We start from the raw sequence: 19,317 nt of genomic DNA, 5'->3' as shown, positions 1-19,317 counted from the left end.
CAGAAGCTACACAGGGCAACAAACCCAACAGATTCCATATATATTCAGATATATCCATCCACATGAGAGGTATGGGACACCGCTTCATGCAATAAGCTGCAGATTATAACAAAGATTCATTTTGATAAAACAGTTATTCTAAATGTGCTCATGCTTCATACCATGTGACTTTGAGGATGATCTTAGTGCGGCAGAGATCAGTAATCTCCAAAGTAAGGTGAATGACCACGATCAATACCATAACTATTCAATCAATCAGTGAGGTAATCCCCAGTGTCCAGTTTAGTTAGTGAACAATGACAAGAGATGGTGGATGAGATGGGAAACTATACTGATTATCCCCAAGCTGAGAAATATAGATGGTGGCTAGTCGATAGATTAACATTTCTTAGTCTAAACACACTGAAGGCGCTGGTGAAGCTCACACCTGTCTGAAGATGTTTATGCAGATCTTGACATTTTCTCCTGTGTTGTGATTGTTTTATAATTTCATTTATAGTCAGACAGTTTTGACTGTAGAGTGGCTGACATTTGGTCTTTTAACCTGGATATCAATTTAGTGAAGGTGCATGCATTTTGCTTAATAACCCTCCTTATGCACTGTAATAATGACCAGTACTTAATTACGATCCTCATCCTCAGGCTTGAGTCCAGCTGTCTTGGGTTGACTGTATGTTTGACAACAAGGCTACTTTGATCTTCCAAACCTAGAAGAGGGAAGGCACCTCATGTTTTCACAGAGACAGAGAATTTCCTTTTTTTTCTTTTTGAAACATTGAAGCATTTTTCAGACTCATCATCTATGTGGGGCCCCCAGCAGAGACACCATCTCATCTATAATCATGATTGTCACCTCATCCCTGCCCTTTCAATTAGATGCTCAATTTCACCCTTGTGTCCCACAGGAGTCACAACAACACCATTCCAGATTGGTATCCCTTCCCAGTCAACCCCCCTCATACACAGCTGGATCCTGCTCTCAGTATCCTTTCAGTTCTTTGTAGTCAACATGATGGAGGAACATGTGACAAAGCAGGGAACAATGAAAGAATATATCTATCCAATGACTGGATAGATATAGTCAGATAACACAAGCACACCTTGTACAGAAATGATGTGATAACAGCAGGCACAACTGCAGGAAATATGGACTGGAATTTTTGTATGCTGAATATATACATATATATATATATATATATATATATATATATATATATATATATATATATATATATATATAGATAGATAGATAGATAGATAGATATATATTACATAATCCCTGGTTAGAGCATCAATAATAAAATAACATAAATGGGTGTTTTACCTTCGTAAATGTGAGAATCTGGAGTCAAAAATTCATTCTAAAACCTTAAATAAATAATTACAGAAATGTCCTACTTAAATTATGTTGTGTTTTGATTTCCAGTAATGTCCTGTGAGGAATGTTTTGGGATTTTTTTATCTTAAACCAAAAGGAATCACATGTTGAGAAAGAGAGCCTTGTCAAAATCATAGTACTTTATTAATAGATGGGGTTGAGAGACATCTAGTGGTGGTGATCACACAGAACCACTGATAAACTAGCTCTCTGGGTTTATTGTCAGTAACTCTGTGACTGCTGACACAAAATGAAAGACAGAACACACCATTCATTGTTTGCTATCTTCAATCTTTACTTAAAATCTATTTCTGACATTCTAGATTTACATCTATTTTCCCACAGATTCAGAGTGTCCCCTGATGAACTTTCAACTACAACCAGGACAACGTTATGGCTTTTGCATCTTTGACAGCACAAAGAAAAAATCTTTTCTCATGGTAACCCAATCAGCTACCTTCTTTTAAAACCTGTTTACACAATCTATTATTTCTACTGAAGCTCAAAAAAATCAGCTTAGTTGTCATCCTGAAAAGATTCACTATTCTTCTTCTTCTTATTATTATTATTATTATTATTATTATTATTATTATTATTATACTCTTTTAAATATTCTTGGCCCTGTTGTGAAATGTCATCAGGATGAGAGGGTTGGAGATGTTTAAAAAATGTGACAAAAACAAGAAAAGAAAAATGTAACTCTTCAGATGTACTGTATACTGAAATTGTAAAAATAAATTTACAAGTTTACATTTCACATGGCATATTTAATGAGACAATTTCTCATTTGCATAATAAAATCTTACATTTCTAAAAATGTGTCATTCTTTTTACTTGTAATTAGTATCCAATTAAAAAAATGTTTTACATATCTATATCTTTAAAGGTCATATGAAATATAAAACTATCCAGTTTTCATTGTCCTTATTCTCAAATCAAATAGTCAGCTTTACATTGATCTATGAACTACAACCTTGTCCGAGATCTGCTGAACGACTTGATGTCATGACCAAGGCTGAGAGAGCTGAGTGGATAGAAAAATCAAAGTAGAAGACTGTTTCTCCTAATGCTCAGCTACATATATGTCTGATCATCAGGAATCTTATCTTGAAACAAGCATGAAACAAATTGTGCTAAAGTAGAAAAAGTTGAGATCTGTAGGAAAAAAAAATTGTAATTCATTAAAGTCAGACCCATCCAGCTACGTAAATCCATGTTCTTAAGGTCACTTCACTGGCAGATGAAGTTATTACACAGAAAGTGTCTCACTGCATGATTGCAAATCCTTGTGATGGTCTATTTCCAAGCAGACTGTGCTGTTTTGTGATAAGACAGCTCATTTAGGCCATGGACCCTGATAAGCTCTGTGGCTATAACAAGCCTTATCTCCTGAAGGCCAGTTTTTGACCCTCACTGAAAGGATGTTCCTGAAGGTCTGTCTGCCAGCATCAAAGTAAAGAGACTTGATTTAAATCCTATTTGACAAAGAGAAAATGCATTTAATTCCAAAAGCTTTTTTATTTGTGGATCTTCTCATCATTATTATTCCAAATCCTACACTTCCTCACCATCTTAATTACTGTGTGCAAAGTGATTTAAACAAGTTGGAACATTGTGTAAAATTTAATACAAACAAAATTCAAGGATTTGCAAATATCACAGATCAATGTTTTCTTCAGAAAAAAATATAAAGTGTTGAAAGACATTGTGCTACTTTACGAACAATATTAGCTCATATTTGATGACAGTAAAAAAAGTTAGGATAGGATAGGGCAACAAAAGACTGGAAAAATAAATGGTGCTGAAAAGAAACAGCTCAAGGAAAATGCTGCAACGACTTCGGTTAACATGCAAGAAGTCAGTAACATGACTGGATGTAAAAGAGCACCTTAGAGCAGCAGAGTCTTTCTGAAGCAAAGCTGAACAGAGGTTCAGCAAATTGCAATAAATAAATAAATAAATAATAAGAAGAAGAATTTATAAATAGTGAAGCTATTTGAGAAAAAATGCTCTTCTGTGCAAAATGGCAAAGATATTGAATATTCCACCATATTTAGCAAATAATCTCACCAAAAGTTTTCAAAAGTTTTTTGTAGACATGTCCGTGCACAAGGGACTCTACATGCATGCTCTGCATTAAAAATGTCATCTTTGCTGGACCAAAGCTTTAAAATGGACTGAGACAAAGTGAAAATTGTTCTCTGTGGGTAGATGAATATAACTTCTTGGATGCTGCACTCTTCACGCAAGAGGAGAGAGACCATCCGGCTTGTAATTAGTGCTCAGTTTACAAGCCTACATTTCTGATGGTATGGAGGTGTATTTGTGCTGATGAAACTGGGAGTTTTTACCTCCCATTCCACGTTCTGCATTTATTGCAACATCATAGCTTTGTAGTAGAGTTGGGATATTGGACTTATCTGCCTGCAATCCAGAACTTTCACAAACTGTAAACATTTAAAGCATTGTGAAATGCAAAATATTACTAAAACAACCCAGGACTACTGAAAAGTTAGAATCCTAATCAGACAAGAAGGGGACATTTTTCTCCCAAAACATCCAGCAACTGGTTCCCTGAGTATCCAGACACTTAGACTTTTGTTAAAGAGAGGATGCTGTGCAGTGGAAAACATGTTCCTGTCAAAGTTTGAGATGTGCTGCTGCTATCAATTATAAAATCAACTAATACTGTTTTATGAAATAGCAAAATGTCTCACTTTCTAAATGTTATATATTTGCTATGTTCAGTTGTGAATTAAATACAGCTTTATGAGATTTTGAAACCATTGCCTTGTAGTTTCATTAACATTTGAAGCAGCATGCCAACTTTCTTGGAATTAGGTTTGTACATCTTTGGTATAATTATCCTATTTACTCAGCTTAACGTAAGAATTTTTGTAAAAGAATTTTCACACACACTGGCATATTTCAATAATAAAAAAAAAACTTACAAAAATGACCCAGGAAAGCTTTTACCTGGATGCAGTAAAGTATGTTTTACCATGTTGTTATTGAAGCTACTATGAAATTCACACTGGAAGGAGAGCAATACACTTTTGAAGAGGAACAGGATCCTAAATCTCTAGAAGAAGCTTCAGCATCAGAAGAAACACCATACAATTTCAATCATGTAGGCCAGAATCTGTGCCCTGTGTTTATTTAGTTTATATCCAGTTATGTTTGTAAAAGTATTGCAGTGAGAAAGAGCTGCTAAAGCTTTTAGAGTCCAAGGGAGCTTCTGCACTTGATCGCCAGTCAATTGCCAAAGGTGGGAGCTGTGGTGGGGTCACGGTGAAATAGCTGAAGGGGAACAGCAGGAAACACTGCCCGGCCCTCATTGATTGTTTGATTCTACAACAGGAAATATTCCATATTTCATTCTATAAGCAACAGCTCTTAATACAAATTATATGATAATATCCTTGATAACTGCTTTAAAATTTACTGGTTGTTGAGAGGATGGAAAAAGCAGACAAAAGTTAAAAGAAGTAGGAATATTCAGAGAGGATGGAGACCAACACAAAACTAAATGTTTGGTGGTGAGTGGAAAATTACAAAAGTCATCAAATATTAGAAATAATAATTTGTTCTTTTGGGGGGGGGGGGGGGGGGGGGGTGTCCTAATGTCTTGTTGTCCTAATGTCTTCTTATCAAGCTTTATATTGAAAAATAAACATCACTGTCAAAAACACCCATGGTTGCTTGTAGAATTGATTGAAAGACAAATCAAAACCCTTTTTGTCTACGAAGACCTTCAGAACGATGGTTTTTACTACAGAATGGTGGTGATTTGTTCTACTGTGTAACACAACAACACAACAAATATTAGCTCAATGTTAGATCATTCAGAAACAAACATCTCATGTCTTCTTAACCACCACAAAATCTGTCATTAATTTGCAAATGAGCATCTATAAAAAAAAACATATGCCTTTAATCATCTGCACTGTTTATTCATCACTGGCTTATATAGATACATGTTTTCATTTTTTCTTTTCATATACAAATGCTTTAAACTTTTTCAATAAATTGTAGACCTGAGCTACATTTACATAATTAATGAAATTACTCACTCAATTATGTACAATCCATATAATAACTTTCAGTACAAGTTAATGAATCACTGAGGTAATTGTTTAACACACATTTTTTAGCTTTTTCCTTTCCTAATGTTTGTTTTAGTTGGTTTCCATCTACAATTCGAAGATTTTTAGTCTATATTGTGTTATTTTTTTTAAACTTATTATAACTAAATGTGTTAAATTACCTTAACTTACCACACACCACAAATTTCTTTCAAGCGTGTGTTACCGACTAGCCTGTAGAGGTTTCAAAGTCAATAAAATAGGTTTGTCTGGCAACAGAATGAGCTCAAAGGTACTCTGCACTTCCACATGCCGTTGCTTCTCCACTCTGAAGTTTTCCAGCATCTGCAACAGGAAAACATGTTACATGTTAAAACATTAAAACAATAATACCACATGGTGAATCTCCTCAATAATGTCTGTATTTCTTACATGGATGAGGAAGATTTGCATTTCTGTCTCAGCTATTCTGCGTCCTAAACACTGACGAGGACCAAAACCGAAGCCCAGGCTTTTGAAGTAGTGCGTCTCCGACCTCAGCCAGCGAGAGGGCTGATACTGCTCTGGACGAAAGAACACCTTGGGGTCTCTGCCCATTGCATACAGTCCTAGCTGGACCAGAGTCTTAACACACAAAAATACACACACACACAAAAAAGCTGTAAAATCAGTCAAAATACTGAAAATCTACTTTAATTATTTAAATGTTTGACTTTTTCTTACCCCAGCCGGGATGTGGTAGTTTTGAATAATTATATCCTCTGCTATGTATCTTTGCAAGCTCACTGCAACCGGATGCAACCTGAAGCATTGAAATTAGAGAGTTTTAGTAAAGGAACCATTAACTTTACTAATGAATTGCTTGGGCTACAAAAAAATGTTAAACTATTATAAACAAATAGAGGCAAAGTGTGCAACAAATTCCAAAATCATAGAATTAACAATTTTGATCAAATTAAAAATAGATTTAAAAAATTATGGCATTGTGGCATAAAAAATGTTGGATTCATCTATTTCAAAATTACATGTTTTTGCACTTTTATTTTCACCTCAGCGTTTCCTTCAGAGCACCTTTGACCAAAGGAATTCGCTTCAGCATCTCCTGCATGTCTCCCTGGCTTGTAGCCCGAGCTGCAGCCACCTCCGCCCTCAGCTCCTCCTGGAGGTTGGGGTGTCTGGCTAATTCATACAATGTCCACAGGAGCGTTATAGAAGTCTAGGAGACACAAAGCAGCCTTGAATTGCTGAAAAGAAATCTAAAGAGAAATCATTTCTGTCATTCTTTATTTATTCATTTTTTCTTACTGTGTCTACCCCTCCAGCCATCAGCTCAGTGACACTGGCCTTGATGTCTTCAATGGACAGCTTGTCCAGCATAAGAAGACTAGCCAAGACTCCTGGATATTTCTTGGAAGTACTTGTCTCCTGACGCAACTGCCTATAGATGTTCTGGATGCAGCGGTCCGCTGATGCACCAAAAGAAGAAAATGAACTAAAAATCTACACCGTTACAGAATAAATTTGATAATGTGCTTTACAACCTACAGAATTAAAATCTCTACTATGAAATGATTTCAAATGTTAATCCTGGATGTCCTGTTGTCTTACCTTGGTTGAATATCCCATCCCAAGCTGCCACATGGTCCCGCCACACCTTTGCTCCAATCTGCCTCAGCATAGCAGGAGGTATATACAGCATAGGTGAGGTAGTCTTGAACATGAGGGTGATGCAGTTGATGAAGTGTTGAGCTTCAGGGTCTATGTAATCCAGCATCAAACCCAGACGCTCTCCATACAGCACCGAGCTCACCGCTGTGTAGGATACATTCAACAATGAGACAAAAACAAGCATTATGTTGGGAAAAAGGGTTTCTATGCTCATAGGAAATTAAATAATTATTCAAATGGACAACAGTCTTACACTCTAATGCATATTTAAAGAGTTCTTGAGAGAGGTCTGTGGTCCATTTGTTTTGACCACTACGCTTGATCTTTTTGTGAACTCTGGCCACAAAATCCTGGCCCACATCATCCAGCAAAGGCACAAAGTGTTCCATCATCTTCAGGGAAATCACCTCCTTGTTGAGAATCACACGGTTTGATCTCCAGTCTTCCCCGTTCCTTTGGAAAGATGACATTTAAAACATTTAATGCTTAATAAAGTAACTGGCTGCTTCACAGCATCTTAGTAAAACAGAAATGATACATTTAGGACAGGAGAATAAATACACATACTTTAGTAGAACTCCATATTTGCGGTTTCTGTAGTCTCTGTACGATGTCCATGCTTCAACTTTCAGCCTTTTAGGATAGTGTCCCTCTGCTTTGAACAGGATTGCAGCATCCTCTGGTTTGATGATATTGACACTTTCATAATAACCTATTTTCTCTCTGTCATCCAGAAAGGACAAGAAGTGGAAATGCAATATCAGCTGTTTGCTTTCAGATAATGTGACCTTGTGGGACATAATTATCATCAACAAGAAGATTTTGTTTCTGTTTTTTTAGGTGACGTCATTCAAAATCATGTTTTGTCTGATGGACAGACGTAAGGAGTTATCTTGCATGTTCTGTAATGCATATTAAAATGTCTCATCACCGTTACCTGTAAATGGGTCCAAAAGTGTTGAAATTCTGTACCATGATGCGGTGGAGGTTTCTGAAACCATCTAGTTTCCAGAAATTGTACAAGTTGACCAGCCCATTCTTCCACAGTCCAGGAATCTCGTTGAAAGGCCTGACGATGCTGCTGCTCTCTGAGTACGACTGCCGGATCACCGGCATGCTGCTGCTGCAGCGCACACCTGATGTTGTCAGTTCCTCCACCCAGGACAGGGGCAGCATCACAGGGCTGCGCCACATCCTCCACCTGGCCATCTCAACGAGAAAAATGCTCTCTCTGCTCTAAACTCAACAGCTACTCTGGCTCTCCCAGGGACATCTGGGGCAAAAGAGGGAGGCAGGAGGCTGGTCTACAGAGTCGGCCCCCCTTGCTGTGCTGATCAAGGCTCTCCAGTTGAACAGACAGCCCAAAAGTTACACCACAGTACAATATGTCAGATTACGGTTCTGTTGAGCTGCATCTGCCCATCTTACATGGCTTCACGGAATTCTAAAACTATCTTTCTCTAATTAGGGTCTTTAAGGATCCACTATAATTAGGCTGTCTGTGGGACATATTATGTTTGTAAACAAGTATTTGTTGTAATGTGTTAAGAAAAGGCCATGACACAGCTGAGTTTATAAAACCTGTAATCACAACACACACACACACAACTTGAAACTCACAGTTTAAATTACAGAGTAAATATAAGCAACACAGTTTCACTGAGAATTTTGTTTTTTAAGTAGCTTTATGAGTTCTTCCAGTTTCATCGCTGTCTTGATGTCTCCCTTGATTTTCAGTCTGCCACTGGTGTAAGCTGCAAATGGTTGCAGCCCACCCCGGAACATGGCCAGGAGGTCGCAGTCACTCATGCTCAGAGTCACATCTGGCTCTCGACTCAAGGACCCTGATCCAGCTGTACCGCTGCCTACACAACACACAAAGACAAAGACTAACTGTAGCCTTTGATGAACTACTTAAAAGATATACATTTCTGTGTGGATTTAACTTTTTTTTTTTATTGTAAATGAAAATGAATGTAGATAATTTTGTTTGGACAACCCTCATGGTACTATTGGCCTTGAAACTGGAAAACCTTTTTGCGATTGTTGGCAGTCTGTTAAAATTATCCAAACATACCAGATTAGTTGTCAAAACTTTTTTTTCCCCCCAGTTAGGCCCTTATCTTAGCTTTAAGTCTTACCTCTCACTCACAGACTACAGAACAATCATACTTTTATTTGTCAACTAGAACACTGCAAATACTTGTAGATACGTGTAGATTCGTTATCTCTTCGTCACTGGCAAGCAGAAGAACGAGTGATCACCCACAATACCGCCACATAAAACCCCATTTAACTAAACTCTGGAGTTGTCAAACATACACAAGTCAAAGCACTGGTGTTGGAGAACTTTATTCTCCTGGATCTTCCAATATCCAGCCAGATGACAGACAGAGATGATCACCTTAGTGTTGCCTGCCACCATTATTTAGAAAGGCTTTACTTTTCTTATAAGAGCTACAGAATTGAACCTTAGAATATTCTAAGTTACTGGTGAGGACCAATCTCTTCTCCTTGCCATTTAGTTGAGCTTGAAACCCAGCCTTCATTTAACACTGAGATTTCACTTTAAACATTTTCTTTATTTAGAGTTTTTTGTATTCATTTTGGTTCAACTACTTCTGTTTTTAAATGTACTCGATGTAAACAAATCTGACAGCTACATTATTTAGTTACTTTTAAGTTATTGGGTTTGTCTCAGTAGAAGCCGCCATATCACCATCCATTACCTTGCTTCAAATCCAAATAGTATTTGCGTTGCTGTCCATCTGCTGAGCTGACTTCAAATTGGAAACTTGCTCCAACCTGGTGGACCAAAGATTCAGAGAGCAGCATCTGGACATCACTGAGCAGCTCCTCAACACAACTTAGTGTGGTGTTGACAGACTCACGACCACTGTGGAGCTCATCTGTAAATGTTACGCTGTCGTCTAAAGAGAATGCGACACACTTTAGAGAATATATTATTGTTATGGGATTATGATGGACTAAAGCAGCTGCAAGTGATTGGCCTTACTGTGGTGAGAATGCGAAGTACTACTCTGGCTTAGAAAATGCATGGCCAGTTGCTGAATGGGACCAGTGAGGCCTTCCAGTCCAGGTACAGAAGGAGGCACAATGAGGGATGCAGCCTGGCCTTCCTCTGGGTTTTTTAGTAGAGAACCAAGGGTAAGTTCTACTCTATCCACTTCAAGCCCCCAAGGACGAGTCATCTCATTTATGTCCATCTGTAGACAAGAGAAACAAATGTTAGAAGAAAAACATAAAACAGTGTAAAAGTCCAGCAGAGAGCAGCTCCAGTTTGGCCTCACCCCAAGATATTCTCCTAGTTTCACTCTCTCAGTTTGGATTTCCCTGACAGTCTTCTTGGCCAGGCTGTGGGTCAAAGCATTTTGTGCTGTCATCCTGGTGGAGGCATTTAGGTCCTGGACTGACACCACTGACATGACTGGGTTCCAGATCCTGAACTGGATGTCCGCTCCAACTGACAACATACCACCATCGCGAGTAGTCACCTATCATGGCAGAGTTCCATTTTTTTTATTAAAAGTGAATCTTAATTTATTTGGTCTTTGGATAAAACTATAACATGAAAAATACCCAAATATCTCATCTTAACTTAGCAATACTTGGCTATTAAAGTGAAAGGACTGACAACATTAAGATACAAGGAACAGTCAGTTCATGCTAAATACATTTTTTTAAATTAAAAAGGAAAGCAAAACAAAATTTCAGCAAAGATTTTCTATTTTAGTTTTTTGGGGGGGAAGAAAAAATTTCAACGAGCATTTTGCCAAGATATGGAAGGTACATAATATCAAGAGGTCAGAATACATTTCATGTACTTAAAGTTTTCTGTTTATATTAAAATATTTTTTAAAGTTAAACTGCTGACAGACATCCTATCAAACAACTACTTCATTTAGTTGTAAAGGAATCAACAGTGCATCAAGACTGCCGCCTGCAGGATACTAATAGAAAAAGTGCAGATTAATAAACACGGTAGATGAGCAGCTAAGGAAACAAGGCACTGCTTGTATCTGTGCTTATGATTAAATTTTAAAAAAAGGACAGATATTGTAGAAAACTTTACATTTTAAATGCAATACAAGACCAAGAGATTTTGTCAATGAGATCATTAAAATAACCCAACCTTGTTTTGAAACAGATGAAAAAAAAAAATTCCAACAGATTAAAAACCAATTACAAGTCTTAAATTAAATTAATTAAGTCCCATCTAGAACTAACTTACTTCAGTCATTTATTTAACACCATGATAATGAGTGCAAACCACAGTGAATAACACAAGAGGATCACTCGCCCACAACAAGAATAATAAATTAAACAATATTTACTAAGACTGTTGTCAGTTTTGGTTTGAGAGAAAGAATTTTTTTTAAATGAAATTAAAGTTAAATTAACATTGTTTATGCATTTTCTGCACAAACTAGGTCATGATTTCTGGCCACAGCTGTCTTTCTGATTTAAAAATGTACCTTGTAGGCTTTAGAGCAACCAAACTAAATAAGATGTTATTTAAAAGAAGGCAGATATCTTTATAATCAACTTCTCCTAAACTACATCAGTTAAAAAGCACTGTAGAGCACTAAAAAATAAGTGTATTTGATTTGGAAGTAAACTTTCCTTTTAATGAGTTGGTTTAAGAAGGCATTATGAAAAAAAAAGAAGAACGGTTAGGGATTGTTTCCACTTTTAAGGGCTTCAACAATCCCAACAATTCAACATTTAACACTGCAACACATGCAGGTTTACCTGGCAAGGAGGTATGTTGAAAGCACGGGTCCGCAGGTCTACTCTCTGCCACTGGTCAATGAGGGGCAGGACAAGAACAATACCAGGACCCTTTGGAGGACAAATTCGACCCAGACGGAACACTACTATCCTCTCGTAGTTCGGCACCGTCTATGAGACAGAATTGATCATTTTTATTTTTAACAAGTATAGACGCTGTGGATGTAGATGATTACAGGAAATTTAATTTTACCTTCAGTACAAACCATCCTGTTACTGGAAATGTTATAAAGGTGCAGATGTAAACCAGGCAGATGACAATCAAGTTGCAAATCCAAGACAGCCATCCTTGGGAGGTATCTGATAGAAAGTCACACAAAGTCTGGATTAGAAAACTGGCAACGTGGAGCTTAAAAGAACATGCAATTTTGCAAAATTTCTCATTAAATATGTATAAACGTCATTATTTGATTTTTATAGCAGTTTTGTATGTCTGTTGCTTCTTTTTATTTTTAAATGCCTCATATACATTTTCTGACTAAAATTGAAAGCAATGGTCTAACCAGTGTGGTGTTCATACATATTATATCTAAAGATGATTCATTATGATTTAAATCAAACCGAGTGCGTGTGTATTGTGTTTCAATCTGAATGCTCCATCATAAACTTAAAACTGAACGTGATAGCTAGTTTTTAGGCCGTTTTAAAGCAGTTTATTTGCTCCTAATCTCACCACGTCTAAAAAACATACGTTACAAATAGTGTTAACTAGTTACCAACCAGTAAAATCGTTTGCAGAGACATTTGGGATGTAGTCAAACGAAAACCCTTTTTGGTAGCTGGGCTTAGTAAAGCTGTCAGAGTCCACAAATAAACCCGGGGTCCTCGGGGCAGTGGCGTCCCTTTGGGAGAGCAGCTGATACGACCTGCTGAACATTACTCCGTATAATTAAATAAGCGTTTTGTTTTTTTATTTTTTTTTGTTTGTTTGCTTGTTTTTTTTTTACCTAAATTGCTTCATAGTTCTTATAGGTTTTTACTGAAGACGTAAAGAGTAAAAACAATACGGACATGTTACTAAAACAACGAGAACTTCCGTGTTTTGTTACTTTCTTCTTCTCGGAACTGAACGATGGTCTTCTGTAGACGTGGCCATTACCGCCACCTAGTGTTTATTGTGGGTCAATTACAGTTTTCTCTTTCCAAATAATATATAACTCAAAGTGGCATCCTTTTATATCAGTCAGTCATGAAACCTTTGTATTTCCACCAAGCGCTGTGTAAACAACAAAAATTAAAAAGTGCTCTGAAGTCCTCTTTATTGTATTAATCATTTGTAGAATGTCTTGGTGATATGTGATATCTTGTGATTAATTCATGAAGTCAAATGAATAATAAATTACCACACATGCCTATACTTCAGAAATCAAATAACCACATTTCCTTTTATGTTAAAAACAAAAACAGTACATAATATACATTAATTTCCACATAAACACCAGTATGTTTGGACACACCTAACCATTCACATTTAATTGATAGGCGTGTCCATACTTTTGATTGGTACTGTACTTTATTTGCAACTGTGCTACACAATATTGTTCAGTCTGTCTGTGAACAAAACTGAAATACTGACAAACTAAAATGTGTAATTATATTAACTAAGAAAAAGTGATAAAACCTTCAAAAAAGACTTTTCTTACAACACGTAACAGTAGAAAAGCACAGGTCAGTATATACAAAGGCTCCTGTACATAAAAGCAAATCATCACATACATTAGCTGGATCCTAGAAGCATCTCTATTTCAGTTCAGTCAGAGTTACTATTTGGAATTTACAGCTGTCACTTCCAGTGATGAGACAAGTCTTTTCACAAAAGTGATGTGGAAGTATGTGGAAGATACCATAAGCAGTTATGAGATGTACAACCAGGAAGTTTTTATTCAGTCCTTTTTTCTTTTTTTTTTTTAGTTTTTGAACATGTCACACAACAGCTTCTCCATGGGTGTGCTGCCAATGGTCCTGTGAAAGAACAGCTGCTCTATTTTCCCAGAGCTCACAAAGTGGAGGGATGGCAGCAGAAGTAACAGTCTCCCAAACCTTGTTGGACAAAAAAACAAATCGTGAGCTAAATATCTTATTTTCACATATATGACCAACTTCATAGACTGGAGCTATTTATTTGTTTAAAAATTTGTTTGTGAAAAAATAAAGCAATAGTTGAGTTACCTGGCGTTTTGATTGGGGTATACTGAATAAATGTGCTGACTCAGCAACACCTGTGACTGGTCCTGTAGATTCTCCACTTGCTCTGGGTCTTTGAGGCTGCGTGTTTCTGCACCAGAGAGTTAAATCAGAAACATCAGTTATATGATCCCATCAACAATAAAAACAGTAGCTTAGCGAATAGTTTCTTACCTGGCTTAAACAATACAATGGCCTTCAAACAGGCAAACTCAGTAGGGTCAACAGCCAGGGTCTTGAAGCGACTGAAGACCTCCTCCAAGACCTGTAGGTCAGCTGTGGGAGGGCTGATCTTGGTCGGGGAGAGGTCGGGTAGAGATAGTAGAGGGCAACTGTCCATGGGCAGGGACCACTGGATGGCACACAGAAGGAACATCTCACTCCAAGCTTCTTCAAGCAAAATCACCTGATGAAGTTACAAATATACGAGGCTCACATGATTTACATATTTGGAAACTGTTTTTAAACCAAAAATTGCAAAACATTAAAACATGTTATTACAACATGGCTCACCTGGTCCCGAAATGGCAAGCGAGCAAAAATTGGCAAATTTTTTGCCCACTTGACTGACATGAAGAGAAGGCGTGCAGAAGTCTCATATATGCTCTCTGAACAGCCGGAGCTGTAAGGAAACAGCCGACAGTCTAAGGGGTTCTGATCCTTCTCTGAATCATTTGTTGTCACGTCAATATTCTCGTCCACTATTAGGAAAAAACAAAAACAGGAAGTTAACACCATTTGGAGTCCTATATTGCTCAGTTTGCTTGCATTTAAATGAATTATCTACATTAATTTTGTATCTCTTTCATGCAATCTTACCATCCTCAGGCTCCAGTTTAGCACAGGTCTCTGCAGTCAGCAGGCTGACCATGAAGCGGTGGCTGTTATTAGGGTTACTGCAAGGCTGGATGGTGGAAGAATTGGTGGCAGATGAAGTGATCAGAGGTCTGCAGATGACGGATGACTGGGTGTCAAAGGGGCTGAGCTCCTGTGTGGTGGCCAGGTGCTCCTTTTTAGTGCCTATATTAATAGAGTCTAAACTGACATGTGCTGCACTTCGAGGCTGTCGTTCATTCTGCACAGCTTGCAAAGGGAAAGATGAACAATATATCATCTGAAACTGTTTTAAAAATACTTCAACTGTAGTTTTATGTGGCAGGTAGCAGTAACTTCTTTTCTCACCATCTTTGTTCATGCCAGCTTGGAGACACTTCTTTAGCCGACAAGCTTGGCACTGGTTTCGATGTGCCTTGTCAACAGGACACCTGCCTGTGCCAGCCTGGCACCTATGATGTGAAAAGATGAACACGTATAAGTAAAAATGAGTAAAAACATGCCAATTTCATGTGAGTTGTATTTTTCTATTATTTACTGCAGATGCAATCATTCCAAAACACCTGTAGATGAGTCTCCTTCGTACGCTGCGTTTGAAGAAGCCACTGCAGCCATTGCAAGCATATATGCCATAGTGTTTACCACTGCTTGAATCAGAGCACACTTTACAAAGCAGGCCTTGGGTGAGAACCTTACGTGGACTTTTTTCTATGAAAAACAGACATGAGAAATAAATATTTAAAACTGATATAGATTTGTTTTAGTTTAAACTGGGATTCTTCCTTATAATGTATATATAATTTACATTACTCAAATCATGAATCTGAAATTGCTTTGCCAAGCAGAAAATAATTGTGAAGTTTACTCTTTTTTATCATTGTGAAGTCCTATTTAAAATCTTTCATATTAGAGTTGTTGATGTCTCACCTGCTTGGCTTCCATCTGTGCTCTGTTGTGGGAAGTTGTTGTTGTTGCCCAGTGAAAACATATCCGTTTTGATCATGCGGTCTTCCATTTTGTATTGAAACTAAAGGTTTCAATTAGTTGTTTTGGGGAATAAAAAAATATTATGCAAAGTTTTTACTGGGTAGTTTTCAGTCCAATGTACTGACACGTGACAATGCCTTCAAAAATACAATAAAAATCCTTGAAGATAAGTAAACTTCAGTGTTAATGTCCGTCTGCTGGTTTTTCCTGATGTAATGTGGGCTCAATGTAGATTCAGTTTGCTTTCTTTCTTTCAGTCTGCTGGAGTGAGTGTGAGAGCTTGAAGTGTCTGGGGCTTTCTGGAGGAAGACAAGAAGATTAGCACCAGGCGCTGTGTAAGCAAATGCTGATTTGTCATCCTCTTAATCTTTACTGTCTATAGAGGTAAATCAATCAGTCACACCACTTACGGGCACCAAATTTATTAAAACAAGTAAAGGGCAAAAGGATCCACCAGCCTTTACCCTTCTTCCCACAAAATTCTGTGATACACTTCATGAATTAGTCAACAGCAGAGCAATATTTGGTTTTGAAGTTTGACTTTGAGTTTCTCTGTGACTGAGCATTTTTAGATAGCTGCATTCTTTACTGGACATGATGTAAACAGCAAAACAACAAATCAAAACATAGAATGTGGATTCAATAATGTTGTGGTGGCTTGTAATTGTGTAGATGAGATGATGAAGATGTTTGACGAGGCACATACATGGAATTTACTAACAGCCAAGCTTATTTAACTATTTTAGCATAATGCTGAACTAATCTGCTTATTTATTTTTCAAGCAGCCCCCTAAAGGGAAATTTATTGTGTTTCAAAATAGGTTATTGATGTCACTTTAAGTTTGTGAAGCATATTTAGTATTAAAATGACCAAAGTACTAAATATGAGTACCACTCCAAGGGACACACACACAGTCAATGTAACCAGGTCAACAGTGAGACCTGACAGTTAAGACATTCCCTCTGTGCCATATTGGCCTTGTCACTGACACTTACGGCCTCAGGGGAATACAGCCACCCCAAATCGGCAAAGTAGCTTAACTTTCTGTGAAATGCAGTCTCTTTCTTGGAGGGGGATCACGAGTGAGGGTGATGAGAAGAAAAACAATTAGCGCAGAGACTGAAAGAGCAGCAACAAGTTGGTTCTTAATTCCATTCTTCTGCCATATGGTGGCTGCTCTCTGAAGCCTCCGTCTGCCTTATTAGTGAACCAAGTGCAATTTAGTGTTAATAAAATTATTTTTTTGTCCTCAATTTATCTTTAAGGTATTACATAGAGTGTCCAAAAAGAAAAGTCAAAAGCGTCATTCAACAAACATGTTTTATTTTCTAAATATTGCAGTCGGCAGGCAACAGTCCCTTTTTAACAAGGACCAAAATGAAAATATTTTGATGTCTGCTCTGTTCACCCACTGATTTCTATCATGTGGGTAGTCCTAAGTTACTCCTGATGTTAAGAAGCCAACTTCCTATTGAAAACAAAGCTCTCCCTGTTGGCCTAAACTGGTTTAAAGGGATTACAAACTGAGGTTGTCTGCACACAGTTATGCACATTTTGACCAAATGAATTTACAATTTGAGTTGTCTGAAATGAAATGAAATTTTACCAATCCCAGAGGGAAAATTGATTAGAGGATGTTTTGCAACAACTGCACTACTCCTACCAGTGATTTTACAATTAATTACAATGTTGTGAACATTGCATCAAAGATTAACCCATAAGAGCCTGACATGACATATTTGTCACATACTGTTTCTGAGACATTTTGCTTCAATTTCTGGTATAAACTTTGTTCAAAATCCTGTTGAACATAATCTGATACTCAACTTCTGTCCCCTAATAGATACCCAGAAGCAGAAAACCATATTATAATATTTTTAATATATCATGTGGTAATAAAAAAATGTTAATTTTTTTGTTACATTTTGTTAAAGGGTCAAATAGAGACCTCATATTTAAAAAATTGGACTTTTCTTACCATTTTTTGATGGGTCGTGCCTTAATGGGTTAAGGGACCCTATACTTAAAGGTGCAAGCATTTACTACAAAACCAGTAAAAAGATAATTTATTACATTTTTGCAAAGATCACTATCCTTTGCTGCAGGAATCTTAAAATTTCTCCATCACCCCCTTTTAGGATGTTGCAATGTAACTGCTGCTGTTTGTCCGTATTAATCAAAACAACTATTTAAACATTACCATCTAGTTTAAAGGTTACAATTAAAAGTAAAATTTTTCTTCCAAAACCTATTGATAAGTTTTCTTTGTTTTTAAATATATTTAATGTTGAAGATGCTGATCTAAAAACAAAATATAGAGTAAAAAGTCATTATGTAATCCATCCATCCATCCATACATCCATACATCCATCCATCCATTTTCTATACCCACTCATTGCAATGAAGGACTACAGTGGGTTGGAACTGATGTATACCTTGTCATAATTTCACCTTACTTACTAATTACCTTAATGACATTTGAATGATTTATCACTTTCCAATATGCATTTTTACAGTGCACCATGCTGAATACTATAAACAAAACCTTTCTAAGGATTTTTTCATGCACCTTAATCTTACTGTCACACTTTCAAGAGTGATATTAGAACACTGTTTTTTGTTGTTGTTGTTGTTGTTGTTTGTTTTGTTTGTTTGTTTTTTTTTACTGTGATGTTTATAATTTTCTATTGCTTTTACCATATATCGTACATACTTTTTAAATGTTTTTATTTATTTATTTTACCAGTTTCAGATTAGGGCTTAATATCGCAGTCTGACAGCAAGACAGTCATCAAATTTTTACATTTTAATGTTTGTGATCACTGATAATATACAAACAAATTATGGGAGTAATCTAAAATAAGTCAGTCATGAACATATTTATCTCTCTATGAAATATGTAATAGTTTTCTTCTACTTGCATTTGTTGGCTTATTTGAATGCTATACCTTCCAGTTGTTGGCACAGCTAAGATGCTGCAGCCATCAGCAAAGCACTGCTTTGAGGTTTTACCTGCCCAGGATAACTGTCACATTCCGTCACACCTGAGCCCTGTGATTGTTGTGCAGATACAGGTCAATCTTTAGCAGTATGCTGCCATGAGCCCCATGATTATGTATTTAGTGGAAACTTTCATGATGACAGAGCCTTGCAGGTGACTGAGTACACGTCACCGGTAAAACCTTGGCTCAGTTGCTTGTCACGTCAAACCCATCCGCTATTTATGACATTAATCCTCAAATGCATGGGTCATTTTTCATATGCTATAAGTTGATTTAATGGTGATGGCTTCTCCAGAGTGTATCCAACTAAAATCTTTCTCTCCAATCAGCTGCATTGCCTAGTTTAAAGCCTATACTTGCAAATTC

General features: G+C 37.0%; 3 protein-coding genes across 3 annotated transcripts; all 3 read right to left on the bottom strand.

The window, feature by feature from the left end:
- Positions 1-5,635: 5,635 nt before the first annotated feature.
- On the bottom strand, positions 5,636-8,406 carry LOC121647923 (cholesterol side-chain cleavage enzyme, mitochondrial). The gene is made up of 9 exons (XM_041997746.1): positions 8,069-8,406; positions 7,699-7,854; positions 7,385-7,584; positions 7,072-7,275; positions 6,769-6,929; positions 6,513-6,679; positions 6,187-6,265; positions 5,896-6,087; positions 5,636-5,808 (listed from the first exon to the last, which is right to left on the bottom strand). The coding sequence occupies exons 1-9, from the start codon at positions 8,338-8,340 to the stop codon at positions 5,686-5,688; spliced, it is 1,554 nt and encodes a 517-aa protein (XP_041853680.1). The 5' UTR covers positions 8,341-8,406; the 3' UTR covers positions 5,636-5,685.
- Positions 8,407-8,698: 292 nt separating this feature from the next.
- Positions 8,699-13,022, bottom strand: stoml1 (stomatin (EPB72)-like 1). The gene is made up of 7 exons (XM_041997748.1): positions 12,664-13,022; positions 12,137-12,243; positions 11,905-12,054; positions 10,443-10,646; positions 10,148-10,358; positions 9,861-10,061; positions 8,699-8,996 (listed from the first exon to the last, which is right to left on the bottom strand). The coding sequence occupies exons 1-7, from the start codon at positions 12,818-12,820 to the stop codon at positions 8,788-8,790; spliced, it is 1,239 nt and encodes a 412-aa protein (XP_041853682.1). The 5' UTR covers positions 12,821-13,022; the 3' UTR covers positions 8,699-8,787.
- Positions 13,023-13,846: 824 nt separating this feature from the next.
- On the bottom strand, positions 13,847-15,976 carry LOC121647925 (photoreceptor-specific nuclear receptor-like). The gene is made up of 7 exons (XM_041997747.1): positions 15,889-15,976; positions 15,525-15,669; positions 14,947-15,413; positions 14,641-14,828; positions 14,302-14,533; positions 14,113-14,218; positions 13,847-13,983 (listed from the first exon to the last, which is right to left on the bottom strand). Exons 1-7 carry the CDS (start codon positions 15,974-15,976, stop codon positions 13,851-13,853), a joined length of 1,359 nt encoding a protein of 452 aa, XP_041853681.1. The 3' UTR covers positions 13,847-13,850.
- Positions 15,977-19,317: the final 3,341 nt, after the last annotated feature.

Source organism: Melanotaenia boesemani, chromosome 10, assembly GCF_017639745.1.
Source record: "Melanotaenia boesemani isolate fMelBoe1 chromosome 10, fMelBoe1.pri, whole genome shotgun sequence".
In the NCBI taxonomy this organism is placed as follows: Eukaryota; Metazoa; Chordata; class Actinopteri; order Atheriniformes; family Melanotaeniidae; genus Melanotaenia; species Melanotaenia boesemani.
The sequence above is the reverse complement of the archived record's forward strand: the minus strand, read 5'-3'. Positions and strand labels throughout refer to the sequence as shown.

What these genes read in the sequence shown, in the direction of transcription:
- LOC121647923 (XM_041997746.1), bottom strand. Translation starts at nt 8,340, where the DNA reads ATGGCCAGGTGGAGGATGTGGCGCAGCCCTGTGATGCTGCCCCTGTCC. An exon ending in AAATATGGAGTTCTACTAAA is followed by an intron (nt 7,585 to 7,698) that starts GTATGTGTATTT and finishes ATCTTTCCAAAG; the next exon opens with GAACGGGGAAGACTGGAGAT. An exon ending in CTTTAAATATGCATTAGAGT is followed by an intron (nt 7,276 to 7,384) that starts GTAAGACTGTTG and finishes TATCCTACACAG; the next exon opens with CGGTGAGCTCGGTGCTGTAT.
- stoml1 (XM_041997748.1), bottom strand. Translation starts at nt 12,820, where the DNA reads ATGTTCAGCAGGTCGTATCAGCTGCTCTCCCAAAGGGACGCCACTGCC. An exon ending in AACTAGGAGAATATCTTGGG is followed by an intron (nt 10,359 to 10,442) that starts GTGAGGCCAAAC and finishes TCTTGTCTACAG; the next exon opens with ATGGACATAAATGAGATGAC. An exon ending in CTATTTGGATTTGAAGCAAG is followed by an intron (nt 8,997 to 9,860) that starts GTAATGGATGGT and finishes TGTGTTGTGTAG; the next exon opens with GCAGCGGTACAGCTGGATCA.
- LOC121647925 (XM_041997747.1), bottom strand. Translation starts at nt 15,976, where the DNA reads ATGGAAGACCGCATGATCAAAACGGATATGTTTTCACTGGGCAACAAC. An exon ending in CACAGATGGAAGCCAAGCAG is followed by an intron (nt 15,670 to 15,888) that starts GTGAGACATCAA and finishes TGTTTTTCATAG; the next exon opens with AAAAAAGTCCACGTAAGGTT. An exon ending in TAAACTGGAGCCTGAGGATG is followed by an intron (nt 14,829 to 14,946) that starts GTAAGATTGCAT and finishes TTTTCCTAATAG; the next exon opens with TGGACGAGAATATTGACGTG.